General features: G+C 56.2%; 1 protein-coding gene across 1 annotated transcript in view; it reads right to left on the bottom strand.

Moving 5' to 3' along the window:
• Positions 1 to 2,542: 2,542 nt before the first annotated feature.
• The window catches only part of SDC3 (syndecan 3), a 40,841-nt gene continuing 25,362 nt past the window's right edge, over positions 2,543 to 18,021 (bottom strand). The window contains exons 3-6 of the mRNA XM_066266566.1: positions 11,677 to 11,794; positions 9,610 to 10,220; positions 7,353 to 7,644; positions 2,543 to 6,495 (exon numbers count right to left, since the gene is read on the bottom strand). Coding sequence (XP_066122663.1) covers positions 6,329 to 6,495; positions 7,353 to 7,644; positions 9,610 to 10,220; positions 11,677 to 11,794 — 1,188 coding nt within the window. The 3' untranslated portion in view covers positions 2,543 to 6,328. The remainder of the gene's footprint in view (positions 6,496 to 7,352; positions 7,645 to 9,609; positions 10,221 to 11,676; positions 11,795 to 18,021) is intronic.

Here is an 18,021-nt window from a genome sequence, read left to right as displayed (position 1 = left end):
TTGGAAGGCACCCCTACCAGGGCATGGGTGAATATACCTTTGAGCATGTCAATACCCTGTTGCATCTGTTTTTCTGATGATGTAACTGAGGTTCAGAGAAGCTTAGTAACCTGCCCACACACACACAGCTAGCTAACAGTAGAGGGAGGAAATGGCATGGTGGATCTAAAAAGAACTTGATCTCCAGGCGGAGACCCAGGTTTAAATCCTACTGCCCCCCTTTCATAGCTTTATAGCCTCATGTTTCTGCTCTTTGAGTCTCGGTTTCTTCATTTGTGAAAAACGGCCAGAACCGTATGAGGCTGGAATGAGATACTAACACGGGAAGGGTGCCTGATAGTCAGTACCTCAACCCCACTGTTTCACAGCCCAGCCTCCTTTCTTGCTGAGTGTGGATAAGGCTCACGGCTCTGGCAGTGGTCACCCTGGACCCTCGGCCTGCCCCAGCCCACCCTCCACCGGCAGAGACAGGGTGGGCGGCCCTCGGGAGCTGAGCACGCTCTGTTCTTGGGGCAGCTTGGGCCGGCGGCTGTGACCTCTTGGGTTATGGAAAACAATCAGCTATTCTTTCTCCTTCCCCGTTTTGCAGTTCATCCCTTGGGCCCAGAGGGCTAGAGGGCACTCTTACTCCCAGCGGTGCCCACCCCATCTCTGCAGCCCATATGCCTACCTAACAAGCCTAAGCCTAAGTCAGAGTCCACACCAGAGCTGACACCAGTATTTTTATGTCTACTCAGACTCAGCGTCAGTTACTCACTCAGTAATTTACATAGCACCTACTCTATGCCAAGCACAGTTCTCAGCACTGTGCCTATGAGGCAGGTACTATTTTTGCTCCCATTTTACATTTGAGGAAACTGAGCACTGAGAGTTTGAATAACTCACTGATAGTCATGTAGCCAGTCAGTGGCAGAGGTGGAATTCAAATAAAAGTTTTGCCTGCGAAAAGACAGACACTACAAAGAGAGGAATTCAAGTCGAGCTGTCAGCTGCTGCATATGCCAGGCTTCAGGCTAGTTGCTCCATATATTATCTCATTTAAGCCTCAAAACGGCCTCCAAATATCAACCTTATTGTTAATCTTCGCATATGAGGAAGCTGAGGCTCAGAGAGGGAGGACATTGCACCTGTGTGCACACAGCTGGGTCCACCTGACTCCAAGCTCATGCTATTTCCAAGCAGAGAATAACATGGACGCATCGCTAGAATGCAGGTGAGGTGAAGGGGACCCTGAGGAGGGAGAGAGAACTTCAGGCTACAGGAACTCAGAGGAGGGTGGAATGATCTTCCAAAAGCTTCCTGGAAGACGGGTCCCTGAACTGTGTGGCAGTGAGGGGGCTTGGAGTGGTGACTGACAGTTAATAGTTATGAGACTCTGGTTACTGTCCATCTCCCTAATAGACTAAGTAAGTGCTCTGAGGGCAGGAGCCAGTCCAAAACACTCCTGGCACAGGGCGGGTACTCAAGAAACTTTAGTGAAGGAAGGGCGGCGGGATCTTCTACCAAATCCCGGGGACTTAGACTCCACCCCACCCCAGAACCACCAAAACCCTGTGTATCACATTTCAAAAGGAATAAATTTCTAGAGGAAATATTTGTGGGACATGGAGAGGTCTCTCTGGGAGGAGGGAGTTTGTGACCAGGACACTCATGCCTAGGGGCCAGCCCATGGGAAGAGGGCAGAGTCCGGCGTGTCCTCAGAGAAGAATGAGGACTGGAGAAGGGAAACACTGGAGAGGCAGACTGGCTGAAAATAAGGACTTCCCATCAGGTAGAGTGTCCACTGGTCCCAAGATGCATGAAGCCCCTGTCATTAGAGGTGTGCAAGCAGGGCAGGGGCATCCCCCGCTGAAGCCCTAAAGAAGGGATTGACACCAAGGGGCCCAGGGCTGGCTCAGAAGTCCTCCCAGTTCTCTGTCCCTTGTGATCCCAGGAAGTCAGTCTGTGTGTGGTTCTGGGCCATGGAACGCCTCCTGTCCTAGGTTCTGTTCTGTTCCGACACCATCATCCAAGACTGTGGGCTGAGGCTGTGCCAGGTACTGTCCTAAGTGTTCTTCTTCTGTAATTAGTGCCACATTCCATGTAGGGGATGTTGTTCACTGCTGTCCCATTTCACAGGTGAGAAAGTTGAGGCCCAGAAAGGCTAAGCAGCTCTTGCAGCCAGGGCTAGGAAATGCCACCTGGGCCTGAAACCATTCCACCTCACCGGTTTGATTCCAATATCCTGTGGTCCCCAGATTTGCTCTTTGTGGCCTGAAGCCACAGTTCTTCCCCTGGGTGTGGACCACAGAGCCCCCCACACCACCACAGCCTGGCTCCCACCCAACCACAGCCTCGCCACAGTCAGCTCCGTGGTTTCCTGAACAGTGTCAACCAGCAGAAGCTTTTATCATAATGGTTCCCACAAGGGGTTGCTGGTCAATTCTCCTTGCTTGGGTCTCAATTTCTTTTAAAGCAGATGATGTCGGACGTCCAAGGGGGACCGTGGGCTGCCCCGCCCCAAATGACTTTTCTGTTTGTCTCACACTCTGGTCACAGCACATCATTTCAGCTTAATTTTATTTCCTCTTATAAATGGGCACAGCACGGGAAGTGTTAAAAAAAACAAACAAACCAACAAACAAAAAAAAAAACAAAACAAAAAACCCCAACAGTTCCTTCACAAGGCTGGGACAGGGGAGCGCCCACAGCCGGGCAGGCGCCTCGGTCACTTTCCAGTCTCTTTCCTTCGCTTCTCCTTAAACTTTTGGCCATGAACTCAAGACAGGTGTGGTTAATAACAGGTTATGAGGAGAGGGTGGGGAGAGCCCGGGGCAGGGAAGGACAAACATCCCACCTCCCCCAGGACAGGTTCTTGGAGGGCTCTGTACAGGAGAAAAGACGCACAGGAGGGACAGTCAGTCTTCAGGGCTCTCCGGAGCCACGCTGCCTACAAAAAAATATGTACATGCATTCGCCACGCTGGGGCCAGGGGCACCGAGCTGCCTGCCAGGTGGGCACCTGGAGAATGCTGGGCCGTCAGCCCTCAGCCCTCAGTCAGCAACTCCAAGGCCCAGCCTCAGCATCTCTGTAAATCTGTACAGTTGTAAGCTTCTATTTACAGGCAGGAGGCCTGGGGGAGCAGGTCCAGGGTATTGGCTGTCAGAAAAAATTCAGAGACCCGAGGAGGAGGCAGCCACTCCTGCCCCAAGGGACAGAAATGGGCTTGCTCCCATGCCCAGGGCCCCCGCTGGAGGCCTGGACAGATGACTTTGCCAACCCTGGGAGGGTCCAGCCTGAGCACCCCAAGCCACTGCCCGCAACCCTGCCTGGTGCAGTCTTTCAGGAGAGGTACCCCTCTGGCCCCCTAGAGACAGAGCTTAGCTCCAGAAATCACAACTGGTGGTGGGCCTAACCTTCAATTCCCTAGCCTGCCCCCTGGCAGCCGACGCCCCAGACAGGCTGTCAACCACACAGCTCCCTCTCCTTTGGCATTGGCCATGCTTCCAGGAAGTGCCACTGGGATCTACCTGGGCAGACCCCGCACCCACATTGCACCTAAGAGATCTCCAGCTCGTCCTCTGAACCGACCTCTCTCTTGGATTACCTTGCCCAACTTGGGCTGGCCGGAGTGGATTTCAGCTGGTTGGACTGTTACACTTCATCAAGATAAAGCCTGGCTGGGTATTTGTCTCAGGTCCAGGACCCAGTGAACGAGGCCCTCGGCCCCTTCTCTCAAATGCTAAGGACACAGAGAAGAGGCTGGTGCCAAAAGGTGAAGCCCCAGGTGAGAAGCCAGCCCTCGGATGTGTGGAGTCGGGCCTGCTGGGGTCAGTCTGGACCACACAGGCTGCTCCAAGCCTGCTCCAGCCAGCCTAAGCCCGAGTCACGCATCCCGTGTTGCCCCCCACCCTCCACTGTGGGTTTCCTGCCTCAGTTCCAGCACCCCTGGGCACCTCGGGGGTCCAGGTCCTCTCTGCTCCATGCTCCCTGGTTTCTCAGCCTTGGCCTGCCCAGGCCTTCCCACCGAGCCGCTGCCCCAGGACAGCAACCCACCAGGGAGCAGGAGACAGGGAGGCTGGGATTGGTGTCCTCCACCCCCGTGTCCCAGCTCTTCAGCTCCAGGGGTGACTGAGGCCAGGCCACCTCCAACAGTTCCTGGGCCCCAGGATGTCTCTCCCTGTGCCTGTCCCCCTCCAAGGCGGGGAACGGCTGGGTTCCTCACAGCCTCGCAGCCCTGCTGAGAGGGGCTTCGGGGTCTGAAAGGTGAGCCCCAGCCTGGAAGGAGGGTGGTGGAAACACACAGGATGTGGAAGCCCCCCTGGAAACTCGCCCTTGCAGCCTGTCTATCCCAATCCTCACCCAGCAGAACTCTGTTGCCAGTGCATCTTGAAAAGAGAACAGAAATAAAACCTGGGTCCCTGGCTTTAATTTGGGTGGTGGGTGAGGGGTGGGGGTGTGAGCACCAGCCAACTACCAAGTCGAACCACACCCCCGGGCTTCAAGAGCCCCTGCTGAGCGCACCCTCCCCAAAGATTTGCAACCCCACATTTAACATAGCCACAGAAGTGTCCCTGCTTGCAAGGGTAAAGAAAGGGGAGGCAGGCTGGGGGCCTGTGACACCCCTGCCCCGCCCTGCTCTCGGTCCTCAGCCTAGGCAGTGCGTCCGGATTGGGGCTGCTTCCAGCTGCAGGTCCATCCGGCTGCAGCCAGGAAGACCGCCAAGTTGTTTGGCCAAATAAGCGGGCAAGGTGTCCACAGGGAAGGCCTGGGGAGGACCCCGGGGTAGGGCTGAGGTGGGCCTGGCGAGGCCAAGGGGAGAGGGTGCAGAGGGCCCGGCGGCAGGGCCCACCCTCACAGGCACTTTGGAGACTTGTGTCCTGGGAGGCAGAGTCAGCCCCTAGCTCAGAGGAGGAGGATGCGGGGAAACCAGGGGCTGGGCCGCATGCTCCCTCTTCACCTGGGACCTTTGGTCCTGGGACATCCAGGCCCCTTCCTCAGCCTGAGGCTACATCCCAGGAACCACCTGCCTTCCTCAGCAAGGCTCCTGGCTAGTGGGGGAACTGGCCCCAAACCAACTCTTTGCGGGCTACGGAGAGGAGGAAAGCCGGCCGGGGTGCAGTGCCCCGAGGGGGCATGTGGCAAGGTCCTCCCACACCGCACTTCACGGGAAAGGCAAGCGCCCGCCTGCCGTCCTCCAGGGTGAGTCGGTGCAGCCACGTGCGACTGTGCCGGACCCACGAGGGGCAGCGGCAATGCGGCTGGTGGGCGCTATGGTGAGGGACTGAGTACAACAGGGCACCTCAGGGGACCCAATATGGGCTGACCGCTTGGCTCGATTCCGCCCTCCCCAGTGAGCCTGAACGCTAGAGACCAGGAATGGTGCCGGACTGTGTGTGCTGGAGACGGAGGCAGTGAGGGGGGCAGGCCGCACCATCACCACTGGGTGACCAGGACCGGTGATTTGCATTGTCGTAAGCATGGGGGGGGGGGCGGCACGTGAGAAACACGAGAAGAAACATCTTTGGGAGAATGTGTGTGTCTGTGACACGTCTGGACTGGTAGGGTGATCAGGACTGCACATGATTTCGTCATTTCGTGCTTTTGTCTTTGGGTGTGGCAATATGTGTGACCTTGTGGGAGATGGTATCTTGCCGAGGCCCCTTGCAAGAGGGAGGTCTGAGCAGCCCAGCCCTTATCAGTGGCAGCCAGGGCACTCGTGGGAAGCCAATTTCTCAGGGACAGACTAGGACAGAGGTGAACCCTTTGGATGCATGTGCAGGGGATGGAGTGAGGGGACAGTGACCCCACAACCTGGGACAGGCCAGGACAAAACAGGCTGGCAACAAGGGACAGACTCTCACCCAGGTAGGGAGGGGCCCTGGGACAGAAGCAAGAGGTGGCAGTGTCTCAATTTCAAGGACAGAGCTTGTGAATGCTTGTCTCGGAAACTAGCCCAACTGCCTCTCTGCCCGTAAAGGAAGACCTCAACAAGCCCCGTGGAGCCAGGTTAGGGCTCAAGCCCAAATCAAGCTCCTTTCTTTCTCCCATCAGCCAATCAGGAGCTTCTCTGCTCCTGTCCATCTGACATAAGGTCCCAAAGCCACAGGCTGGTGGAGGGCAAGGGATGAGCTCATAAGGGCACAGTCGAGGGGAGATGGCAGTGCCTCCTGTGCCTTGGGGAAGATCTGTGTGAAGGTGGCAATCCAGGCAGACCTTGGGAGGGCAGGCAAAAGGTGACCAGGGGCCAGGCTCCCTCCCAGACCTGGTCCCAGGCCAGGGCTGGTGGGATGGGCTGGGACTGGGCAGAGGGGCAGTGCTGAGGCTCTGGGGAGGCACTGTGGCTCCGCTAGGCGTAGAACTCCTCCTGCTTGTCAGGCTTCTGGTACGTGACGCTCGCCTGCTTGGGCTCCTCCAGCGTGTAGCTGCCCTCATCCTTCTTCTTCATGCGGTAGATGAGCAGGGTGACCAGGAAGGCAGCGAAGAGGGCGCCCACCACCCCGCCCACAATCACAGCTGTGGAGGAAGAGGGCAGAGGTCACGGTCCAGAGGGGGTGGGGTGGGGGGTATGAGTAGGAGATAAGGGGAGGGTCTGGGGAAAAGGGGAAGGGCCCTGGGGGTGGGGGCAAGAGTGGGGAGAAGGCTGGGAGACGAGAAGATGAGACTGGAGTTGGAGCCAATTCTAATTGCTGCCATTTCCAGCAATTAACCCACCGAAGCTGCACCAGCTCAGGGGTGGTGCTACGTTCCCCATCCACTGTAAGGCCTCATCAGTGGGAAGATGCTCCAGTATTTTATATGCCATTAGGAAAGAGGTATGACAACTAAGGTCTGACCCCTCCCAACCAGAGGATATCACTAGATATGCACTGAGAATCAATTAAGGGCAAAACGATTGTCTCCACTTTGCAGCTGGTGAAAGGGGAGCCTAAGAGGTGAAGGGCTGCCCAAGGCCACCCTGCTCCTCCCTGTGAAGGGTTGGGACCTGGAGTCCAGGCTCCTCAGGAGACTCAGCCGGGGCAAGTCCTCAGTGACTGAGGTCGAGGGTGGGGGCAGACCAAGCCAACGAATGGGCTCAGAAATTAGGACCCAGGGGGTGAGGTCCAGGAGGGGTCAACCGTCATGGCCCAAGGAAGCAGGGGTCAAGGGCAGAGTCTGAAGAAGAGTCAGAGGGTGCTGAGGAAAACACTGGAGGAAACATTAAGTGAGAGCAAGACCCTGGGATGGGTGAAGGTCCAGGGAAGAATCAGAGGCTGGGTCCGGGGAAACTGGCCTCCTTGTAAGCTCACACCCAGGCCATCCTCCAGGGTTCCTGGAGGGCAAAGGCCTTAGCAGCTGCACTACCCTGAGCTCCGCTGGGGCCCGAGCCTCACCTACAAGCACCTCCTTCCGCTCCAGGATGCTCTTCTGAGGCAGCTGAGCCGCCGAGCTGCCCGAATCGATGGCATTGTCCAGGAGGCCAGGGCCTGGGCGGGCACCCTTGGGCAGTGACCCAGGTGGAGGTGACGGCTTAGTTGCAGGTCCACCCACAGCCACCACCTCATTGGCTGTGTCTGGCTGCGTAGTCTCTTCTTCTGGAAGTTCAAAGTCCCCGCTGGGCCCCCCACTCACTGGTACTTCTGGCTCATCCCGGAGAGTGGTCAGCAAGGACTCTGGAGTTGGGGTCTGTAGGGAGAATGGCATGAGGCCAGAAACCAGGCCCTGGCACCCCCTGCCACAGGGCAGACACACACACACACACACTCTCTCTCTCTCTCTCTCTCTCTCTATCTCAGTGGGCTAACACTTGTCAAGCACTCACTATGTGCCAGCCACTTTGCTAAGCACATTATGGGCATTTTCTCTCACAACATCTACACCTGTGTTTAACTGCCAGTCTGCCAGAAATTTTGTGCCAGTCCACAAAAGAATTAACCAGGCTGATGTATGAAATTATAGAAAAAGACCGAAAGAGGTAGTGTTACGCCCAACTTATAAAATAGGAAATAGACTCAGGGAGGTTAAGTGACTTGCCCAGGGTCACACAGCTAGTAAGCAGTAGAAGCAGAACTAAAATCCAGAGCTATCCAACTCCAGCATCTGTGTTTCTAACCATATACTGCACTGTCTCTGTTCTCACCTGGCCACACACTGTCCCCATCCCATCTCCATCACTTCCCCCTTAGCTACGTTGGGGGGTCCCTGTTAAGTTTCTCTTAGGGGACTGCTGGATACAACTGTTATATACTTGGGCCTGGTCCCCAGTCCACATGCCCGGGGCAGAGGTGAGTCCCTTAGCCTGGAGGTCAGTCCAAGAGCACAACTGCAGAATATGATGCCCCTTGGAGGCAGGTGTCCAGGGAAGCACCCAGTGACCACGAATCTGGATGGCTCGCACCACGTGGGGCAGGACCAGAGCAGGGATCGGGGCAGGGATACAGAGGGTGGGCACGGAGGGCCGGGCCTGGTGCCTAGGCTGAGAGGCAGTGTGCACAGGCTGCACCAGCAACCTGGTCCTGTCACTGTCTCCCCTTCCTGCTTAGCCGCGCACCTGCGAACCACGGCTGCCCAGCTGCTCAGAGGGGCGGGGCCTGCTGCTGCTGAGCTGACTGTGGAGTCAGGGGGCTGACGCCGACCCAAAGGCAGCTCCACCGTCTGCGGGCACTACTCTGTGAGGCTGGTTGCAAAGGGCTTTCGCAGCCCAACCAATGTCACCATGGACTCTCCTTGCCCGGCGTACCCAGCAAGGACCAGTCTACTCCCATCTCTGATCCCATCCATCCTCAGCATTCTGACATCTCCATCCTCTTCCCTTCAGTCCCCACCCTCCAGCCATGACCTCCCTCCCTCACCCCATCGCGCGCGCACACACATGCCCAAGCCTCTGGAGCCAACTGCCAGGTTCGATCCTGACTCTGCCATTGCTGGTTGTAAAGCCTGGGGACAGTGGCCCACCTGTAAAAGGACGAGGACCACGGTGCCATCACGGGGTGGCGTGAGGAGGGGGACAGCACAAGTAAAGTGTGTAGCACTGAGCCTGCCACCAACTACAAGCATTCCTCTGCCTGCCTGCCTGCTTGGCCGCCCTCAGACTAATAATAACAGCAATGATGATCACAACAGCAATACCAAAACGTCTGGTCTATTTGCTATCGCCAGGCATTAGCTTAAGCACTTTGGATAAGTCAAGGAACTTAATTCTCTCAACACTGTGACCTGCATTCTTATTTTCTCCCTTTCACAGATAAAGAAACAGAGATATAGAGGGGCTAGAAGGACAAGTGACTTCCTGAACTCCCATGGCTAAAAAGTGGCAGTGGAAGAATTCCAACCCAGGCTGCCTGGCCCGAGTCTGCGCTGTTAACACACAGGCCTGGCCCTGCCCCCACCAAGCCACATCCCCCAATTCCTTCCCAACACCCTCAGACCCAGCCTGATCCCTCCTCCATCTCCACCCATCTCGACCTCCATCATCATCCCGTGACTCTCAGCCAGCCTTGGCCCTCCAGCCACATGCCCCTCTCCCCACCCGGATCTGGCTCTTCTCCAGAACCTCCCGGGCCTCAGCCCTGCCCAGCTCATCCTCCCGCACTCCTGACCCCGACCCACCCTTCTCTGCCCTCACTCCCTGTCCTCGCCCGACCTGCTTACCTGAGCCACCTCGGTCGGTCCCGGGGCAGTGGTCCCCAGGGGCAGGGTGCTTTTCTCAGTGATGTCAGGCTCCTGGGTGGTAGCTGGCCTGGGAAGAGCCCTTGGCCTGGAGGTAGCTGTACTGACCAGCCTGGGTGTTGGGGCCTCTGTGTCCAAGACAGCTACTGTGGTCGGCGGTGAGGGTGCTGCGGGGGTGGTGGCCCAGGGCGTGGCTGCTGTGGTCAGTGGAAGGGGAAGAAGCCTCCGTAGGCCGGTGGTCCTTATGACAGAGGTGGTGGCCGTGGAAGGGGGTGCAGAAGGGATGCTAGGAGCGGCAGTGGCCACTGTGGCAGGCACCAAGGCCACAGTCGGGGCCCCTGTGGTTGTGGCAGTGGTTGCCATGGGAGTGGAGATGGTGGTGGCTCTCTGGCTGGGCTCTTCCGGGACCTCTGTCACCACTGGCAGGCTAGTGGCTGGCTCTGGGGTGGGACGCTCAGCGGGGAGCTCTTCGAATGGAGTGTCCACGGGCTGGACGTCCATGGTAGGCAGCACAGCAGGTGTGGTGGACACTGCCAGGGCCACGTCCGGGCTGAACCGTGTGGCCGTCTCAATGCCTGACTCCTGCTCGAAGTCTGAGGGGTGGGGGAGAGGACAGAGCTAGGGATCTGGGTGATGTGGGGGGCGTGATATGAGGATCCCAGGGAAGCAAAGGCCATCAAGATGGGGGGGCTCCCAACACTCACTCTTTGCACAATTTTCTCAAGACAAGATGGGGAAAGGAGGAAGGCACAGTTTGGCCAGAGGTTACCAGTTGGCTGAAGGCTGGTGGATGTTCCCCAACTCCTCTCTGTGGAGTCAGGGGGCTGACGCCGACCCAAAGGCAGCTCAAAAGAAGTCCCAAAGAAGTTCCTCCAGGGGACCATCTCTTCCAGGAAATCTCCCCTGACCATCCCAGCCCAGCCAGCCCAGAGCGTCTAACAGGCTGAATCCAGGCAGTGGTAACTAAGGGCCTACTGGCCGCAAATCTCGCTGGAGGCTGGAGGAGCCGGGAAGGGCGTCCGGGAACGGGCGGGGGTAGGGCACATTAAGTGCTCCTGGAGGCACAGGCGGAGGAGGGCAAGAGGTAAAAGGAGACCTTCCTATGAGGGAATGCGTGAGCAATCTGGAGGACTCAAACCAGGTCAAGTGAAGGGACTTGGGAGGAAATGAGGAGAGAAAAAGAGCCGCTGCACCCAGCACCTCGGGGGCCTGAACCGGGCAGAGGAGAAGTGATGAGTGGCCCAGAAGAAGGTTTGGGAGTAGATGCATGACTCATCAGAGAAAACTTGCAAGAAGCTTTAAAAATTGGGACAAAGTGAGGAGAAGAGAGACCAGGGGCTCTGAGTGGCTAGTTCTTCCCACTATCTCAGCAGATCTGCCCTGTCCTCACTGGGCTCAAATCTCAGCACATACCCCTGTGGAGAGCTCCCTCTCTGTGCCAGACCCTGATGTCTAAGCAGAAGCCCACCAGAGATTTTGAAAAAAAGGTATACTCATCACCATTCACAGTAAGAATTCAGACTCAGAGAGGGAAGGCAGCTAAAGGTGTCACAGCTGTTAAGGAGCAAAGCTGGCATTCGAACTCACACCACTCCATTGGCCTTTTATAGGGCCAGCCTCAGATCCAGTTGTCCCAGGCCCCACCCTTTCCATCAGTGCCCTAACCCTGTCCTGGGAATAGCTGACTGGACCTCAGGGGTTGAGTCAATCAAACGGTCTCTGCTAAGTTCCTCCAAGTGGTCAGAACAGCACTGAAAGCCGGGCACTGAGGGATGGCTATGTTGTTCCCACAATGGAGCCTGGAGGTCTGCAAGGAGACCCAAGCAGTGCACAGAGACAGAGACAGAGACAGAGACGACTGTGGGGAGCTGGGAGGCCTTAAGGCCCTGGTTCCATCCCCAGAAGGATGACTGGCCCTTCTCGCACTTGAGGTCCATGAGATACCCCTGCCTGACCGCCCCCCCCCCCCACTACCACTTGTGTGAGACACTGGAAGCAGACTGATGTTGTCGGCAAGACACCCACAAAGGAAGAAGGGGAGGTACTTACAGCCTGAGCCAGACCCCGAATACAGGTCGTCCAGCTCATCATCGGGGAAGGAGTCATCGTCCCCAGAGCCCTCAAGGTCCACAGGCCTCTCAAAGTTCTCACTGCGCCAGCGCTGAGTCTGGGGAGGGCAGAGACAGGCACAGGGCTCAGCACCCGAGGCCAGCAGCCTGGAGATGCCCAGAGAGGTGACAGACACACTCATGGACTGAGTAACAGTGGAAAGATGGCCTCCAGGTGGGCAGAGCCAGGGTGGCCCTAATTACCACTTCTTAACCACCCAGGGGCCTGGGTAACAGCCCCATCTTGCTGACGGCCACCAACAACAACCCCAGTCACTCCCTCACCCCCTGATTAGAACCAGTAGATGACAGAACCAGGTTTAGAGCCAGAATGCTGGATTTGAGTCCTGGCTTCATCATTTCCTAAATATGTGCCTTGGAGCAAGTTAGTTAGTCTTTCTGTGCCTCAGTTTACCCATTACTCATAGCACACCGCACCTGCCTTCGGGGTAACGTGCTAATACACGTGCAGTGCTGAACGCACCTGGCATGCACAGGTGCTTGGCACATGTCAGTATTACTCTTGGTGCGGCCAGCATCACAGACCCTCTTCCACAGAGGACAGAACTGAGGCCCAGGTTACCAGAGAGCATGTGATTGATATGATGAGATTCAGACTTGGCCTGGGACCCACAGTCTCACACCTTGAAATCTCAAAGGCAGGGCAATTAGTCCCATCAGACAGACATGGCGTTGGGGAGATCTGGGGCTCTGGAGAGTTTCCTGGGATAAAGGTGGAGCGCAGGAAGAGAAGGGAGTACAGGTTCCAGCCCTGGCCCTAGGTCCTCCCCAAAACAAGAAGTCAATCCCCCCCCCAAAGGATCTCCAAGGCAGTCAGCTCAGGGCCTGATGTTGCCTCAAGGGTCTCCAGGAAGTCAGGAGAGCTGAGAGGAGCTCCTTCCAGCCCCCAGCTCAGCAGACCCAAGACTCTTCCTATAGTCAGGACCTGGGAAGCCAAGGAGCTGTGGCTCCTGGGTCCAGACTGTCCCTTCTTACTGCAAACCTGGGCTGAGAGCCAGCACTGAGGACATCCAAGACAGGAGAGCAAACCCCCTGGGAGGGCCAGGAGGGGCCCTCCCTCCAGCCACACCTTGACCCTGATTCCAGACTGAGCCTAGCCATAGGCCCTGTCCCCTGAGAGCTCTCCAGAGGAAGGAAAGATTGACTTCTGGTGCTCAGGTCTGAAGATTAGCACTTGAGTCTTAAACAGAAATAAGGAGAGAAAGGCAGAAGGCACAGAATACACGAAGGCCCCCAGTGGGGAAGAGCAGCCTGTGCTCTCACAGCCGGCCCAGCGCGCCCCCGCCTCGCCCAGGGCCCCTCTGTACCTCTTCAATCACTGGGTTCCAGACACCCTGGCCCCTTTCTGTTTCCAGAACAAGACAGCTCTCTCCTGCCTTCTTTGCTCATGCTGTTCCCTCCACCTGGAACCCTCTTCCTTCCCGTCCCTTCGCCCTCCTGCTTTGATCTTTGAGAGCGTCTTGTGCTTCTGAATTCACACCTATCACTGCCACACGCTGTGTCTGCTCAGGTGTGCACTGTGCTCGCCCCACTCAACTACACCTCTATGGAGGCAGGACCGTGTCCGGCACATAGGAGGCATTCAGGAAACATCTGTGAAAGGAATGGAGCTGGAGTTGGAAGATGTGTCAGGGGTGGGACAGGGCAGGAGCGGAGGCGAGGGAAGCCCATCCCAGGAGGCTCAGTGTCCAGCGGGCGACCGTAGTTGCGGTGGCATCTGAGCATCTGTACTGTTTGGCGTGGAAGCCACGAAGGTACAGAGCGGGAGAGGGGCTGGATCAGCACTGTGTTCCGTGCTCAGCCTCGCACACCCCCGCCCCTGCCAGGCCCCTTTTCTGGAGTTCGTACAGAGCTGGAGAAAGGATCCCAATCCTGGCTTCCTGCCCCCAGCCTCGACCACCTGCTCCAAAGCCCTACCAAGGCCAGTCAGGGCAGGAGGCCAGGGCAGGGGGCCAGGAGACTCCCTCCCACCCCCACCCATGCCCCTGTTAACATACACATATGCGCACACGCACACACACACACACACACACAGTCTCAAAGTAATGAATTAATCAGTATTTACTTGCTACCAGTAAGTCATGGAGTGAAACAATTAGTGTAATTGCTCCCATGACTAATTGCTACGTCCTCCTCTGGTTTAAACATTCCAGGAGCTCAGAGCAGCCATGGTCCAACTTTCCTCAGCTCCCAGTTCCCATCTTCACCCCCAGTGCCCAGGAGAACCCCCCAGGACCTAGGGTGAGGAATCTAGAAGGCTCCCCGCACTGCCAGCCTCTATCCTCGGCCAGCTAAGCTGGAGTCCCTTGGAGACGCTGCTCAGTTCTTAGGCAAACTGCCTGAAGCCAGAACCTGCAGCTCCTGCCCAGGGCCACCCAGGATGGGGCCTAAGCAGGGACCAGGGCTCAGGGTGCGGGCCACCGTCTCTGTCTTTCAGTCCTTCCAGGCAGGACAGGGAGACCTTTAGCTAGGAGGACAGGGTCTAAGTCTGTGGTCCCTAGGGACTTTCAAACTGGGATAAACATGAGGGCCAAAATAAGGAGTCCTCATGATTCCAAGGGACAAGTGCTACACAGCAACCCCTAACACCCTGCTCCTAGAAAGGCCTACAGAAAACTCCAAAGACCCTCACCGCAAAGCCACACAGACCCTTGAAACGACACATCCAGAGACACAGAGAGAACATATACAGACACACCCTGACACACACTCACCTAAAGGCAGCCACAGAGAGGTACCGTGTGTCGGCGTGCCTTTGAGTGCAAACAGGTGCATGCATGTGGGCAGGCATGGGGCGGGAGTGCACGCTGTGCAGCTCTGAGGCTCAGTGACAAGCAAGAGCCTCTGTGAACCCATCAGCCTCCACTCAGGTAGCTCTCACCTAGATACTATTCATCCCCAGCTCAGTAGCCATTGACATGACAACCGTTACCATGACGACCATCTCCTCCATGCTAAGGACCAGGAGCTCCAGCTCCCCACAGAGAAGGGGGAGCAGGAGAGGGAGAGATCATGGAGGAACAGAGGGGATGACAAGGAGGGGGTAGGGCAGAGACATGGGAGGAAGAGGCAGGGACAGAGGAAAGCCAGGGGTCAGAGGGGCACGGGGGCGGGGGAGGACTTGCTGTATGAGAGAGAGAGAAGGTGAGAGTGGGAGGCGGAGGGAGAGAATTCTCTCACATCTTAATTTATCTTCACACTCATCAGACAAAGCTGGGGAAGGGGCCACCTCAGTGATTTTCCAAACGGGCATCCAAGAGACCATCTTCCCCCCAAATAAGCAGACGAGGTGGAGGGAGGGGTGGCCAATAGTTCAGTCACCCCTGAACTCGCCCTGGGTAGCTAAATGCTGGAACAACCTGAGACCTATGGGGGTGGGGTGGGGTGCAAAATGCCATCCTGCCCAGCAACCCCCAAGGTGGCTGAGTGCCAGCTGTATACCTCCCTGAGCCAGCTCGGGGGGCCAGGGCTCCATGGGGCCCTCCTCGGAACGTTGCAGGGTGCTGCTGGTGGCTGCAGCTCCCAGCAGGACAGAAAGGAGAAAGGAAAGAAGCAGGGTTGGGGAAGTGAGCTTGGGAGGCAGCAGGGAAAGCCTCAAAAGTCACAAAATGCCAGAGGAGGGGGGAGACAAACAGCCTTTGACCCCCAGATGACCTTATATTTGCATAATCCATGCATAATTTGCATAATTACCCATCCATTGCTTTAAAGGAGCATTGAATCGGAATGCCCCAGGACCCTTGGCCTTGCCCTGACCTCACTGCATCTGTTCAGGTAAACTCACACTCTCCTGTGCCTAATACACACACACACACACACACACACACACACACACACACGAGCATACTGCAGCTGACAATCCAGCGACATCCTCAGGCACACACAACCACACCCTACAAAAACACAGCTATACACACACACACCAATATACACACATAATTATAAGTAACATTTACTGACCCCAACCTTTGTGCCCACCTTAACTCACAGAGAGCGGAGCCTGGCACACGCCCTCACATGCTCACGCATTTACTACACCCCTAGCCACATGTGCACACACACGGACATACAGATGCACCCTGCTCTTCACCTAACACACCCGTGGATGCTGTACACAAACTTCAGCAAAATCTCATCACCACGAGTGGCACACACCTCGCCCGGCGCACAGACCATCTCTCCCCAAGTCCAAGCACATCACGGTGCACACATCCCCTCGGCAGGGACACTGTCGTGCTCTGACACAAAACTCCCAACTTGTAAACACCATTTTCCTGTTTGTGTCCCCCGCACCCACCGTGCACAGGCTCCAGGTGCAGGCGGGAGAGCACGCCCACTGCAGAAGCCCCTGAACCTCTGCTTCCCCACATCCCCAATCCTAGGCGCTGACACCTAACAGGAGGCTCCCTGAGCAGCCAGTGCAGGTCTAAGGCTCCCAGCAAAGCCACTGATGGGCTCAGGGCTGTTCTTGAGACCTCTGCCCACTGCTGCCGAGGGCCTTCCCCAGGTCAGGCACTGGAAGCACACGGCCTGCACTGCCTCCTTCAATCCACACAGCCTCCCAGAGTTTTATTATTCCCATTTCACAGATGCAGACACTGAGGCTAGAGTTTACAAATGAGACACAAACACATCCTCGGTCTTTAGAATTCTTGCCCAGGGTTGCCCCCAGCCCACTGTTCATCCAGGGCTCCTACAACCCATAATCCATCCCCCTACTCACTCCCTGCATGAGCTCAGCTCAGAACTACCCAGAGCCACACACACACACCCAATGTCCACGCACACCGTACACACACGAGCACATGGCAAACATACCACGTGCTCTCACACACTATTCCACCCACCCCATCTTACATACGGCCCCCTCTCAGATGCCCACCAACAAGCCCCTGATACCTGCACCCCCCAGTCCTCTGCACACACATGTACCACGCACATCAAAGGCACCTGTTCCCTTCTGGGTACATACAAGCACACATACCAGTGAGACAGGGCACCCTTCCCAATGGATGGACACGATCCTGCCATTTTTTCCCCACTGTCCCCTTACCACTATTCATCTTGAGCTGACCCACACAGCCTCACCCCAAAGAGGTACCTCCGTCTCCCACAGTGATCAGAGGGCCCCCTCACTCACCAGCCACCCCTACTGGATCCTCTCCATAGAGTTCCAGGTGAGGTGCACACAGCAGCTAGATGTCAGGTAAATCTCCTCGCGTCACAGACTCTCACTGAGTGTGGGGGACATGATCAAGGAGAAAGACAGGGCACCTCCCTCTGTCCTCAGCCTTTCACCAAAACCAGAAGTGTGGGGTCTCTCATGCTCAGCCCCCATCACCAGCCCTCCCCCATCACCAGCCTTCCCAGAGAAACAGGCTAGCACAGAGGTTAAGCCAAAGGAATTGGCACCTCCCTCACTACACACAGGAAAGCAGGAAAGCCACTGACTCTCTGGCATGTCAGTTTTCTCATCTGTAAAATGGGGATGATAATAATAGGATGTAGAATTGCTATGAAAATCAAATAAGATCACCCAGATACTTGACCTGAACACAGGACCCAACACCTAGAGCTTAACAAATAAATGTAGCTACGATTATTGTTAGTTATACGTTCATATTTCTATTGTTGTTATTTCCAAAGACTATTCTCATTTAAGTCTCACCATCCTTGTGAGGAAAATAGAATCAGGCTGATTATACCCATCCTGCAGATGAGGTTATAAATGCCCAGAGAGGTTATAAGGCATTGCCAAGGCCACCCAGCAGGGGAGAGAGCAGAGAGAGAAAAAGGGAGGTTGAATGAGGGGGGATAAAGGGGGAGTTACAGAAACAGACACATAAATTAGGTCACCTGGCAGGAGGCCAGGAGCCCAGCGCCCTGGTGCAGTGCTAATCATGCTGCAAAAGCTTAGAATAAAATTGAGTATAATTAATTCTGCCCAAGCTTTCCTCCCTGCATTAGCCAGACTCAGACACTACCCTTCTGGTGACTAGAGGCGATGTGAGCAGGGATGTGGGTATCAGCTTTCAATTCAGATAGTCTTGGGTTCAAGTTCAGCCCTGCTTATTTGCTGGGTGACTCTGAGAAAGTAACTTCACTTCTCTGAGCCTCTATCTGGTTAAATGGGGACAATAATTCATAGTCCACAGAGCTGTGAGAATCAAGGGAGATAATGCACTCCTGCTGCCCAGCCCCAGGGCAACACTCAGCAGCCGCTTTTTGGTATCACATGGCACGTTTCCCACCTCAGAGCGCAGCT

This window comes from Saccopteryx bilineata, chromosome 3 (assembly GCF_036850765.1).
Source record: "Saccopteryx bilineata isolate mSacBil1 chromosome 3, mSacBil1_pri_phased_curated, whole genome shotgun sequence".
Classification (NCBI taxonomy): Eukaryota; Metazoa; Chordata; class Mammalia; order Chiroptera; family Emballonuridae; genus Saccopteryx; species Saccopteryx bilineata.
The sequence above is the reverse complement of the archived record's forward strand: the minus strand, read 5'-3'. Positions and strand labels throughout refer to the sequence as shown.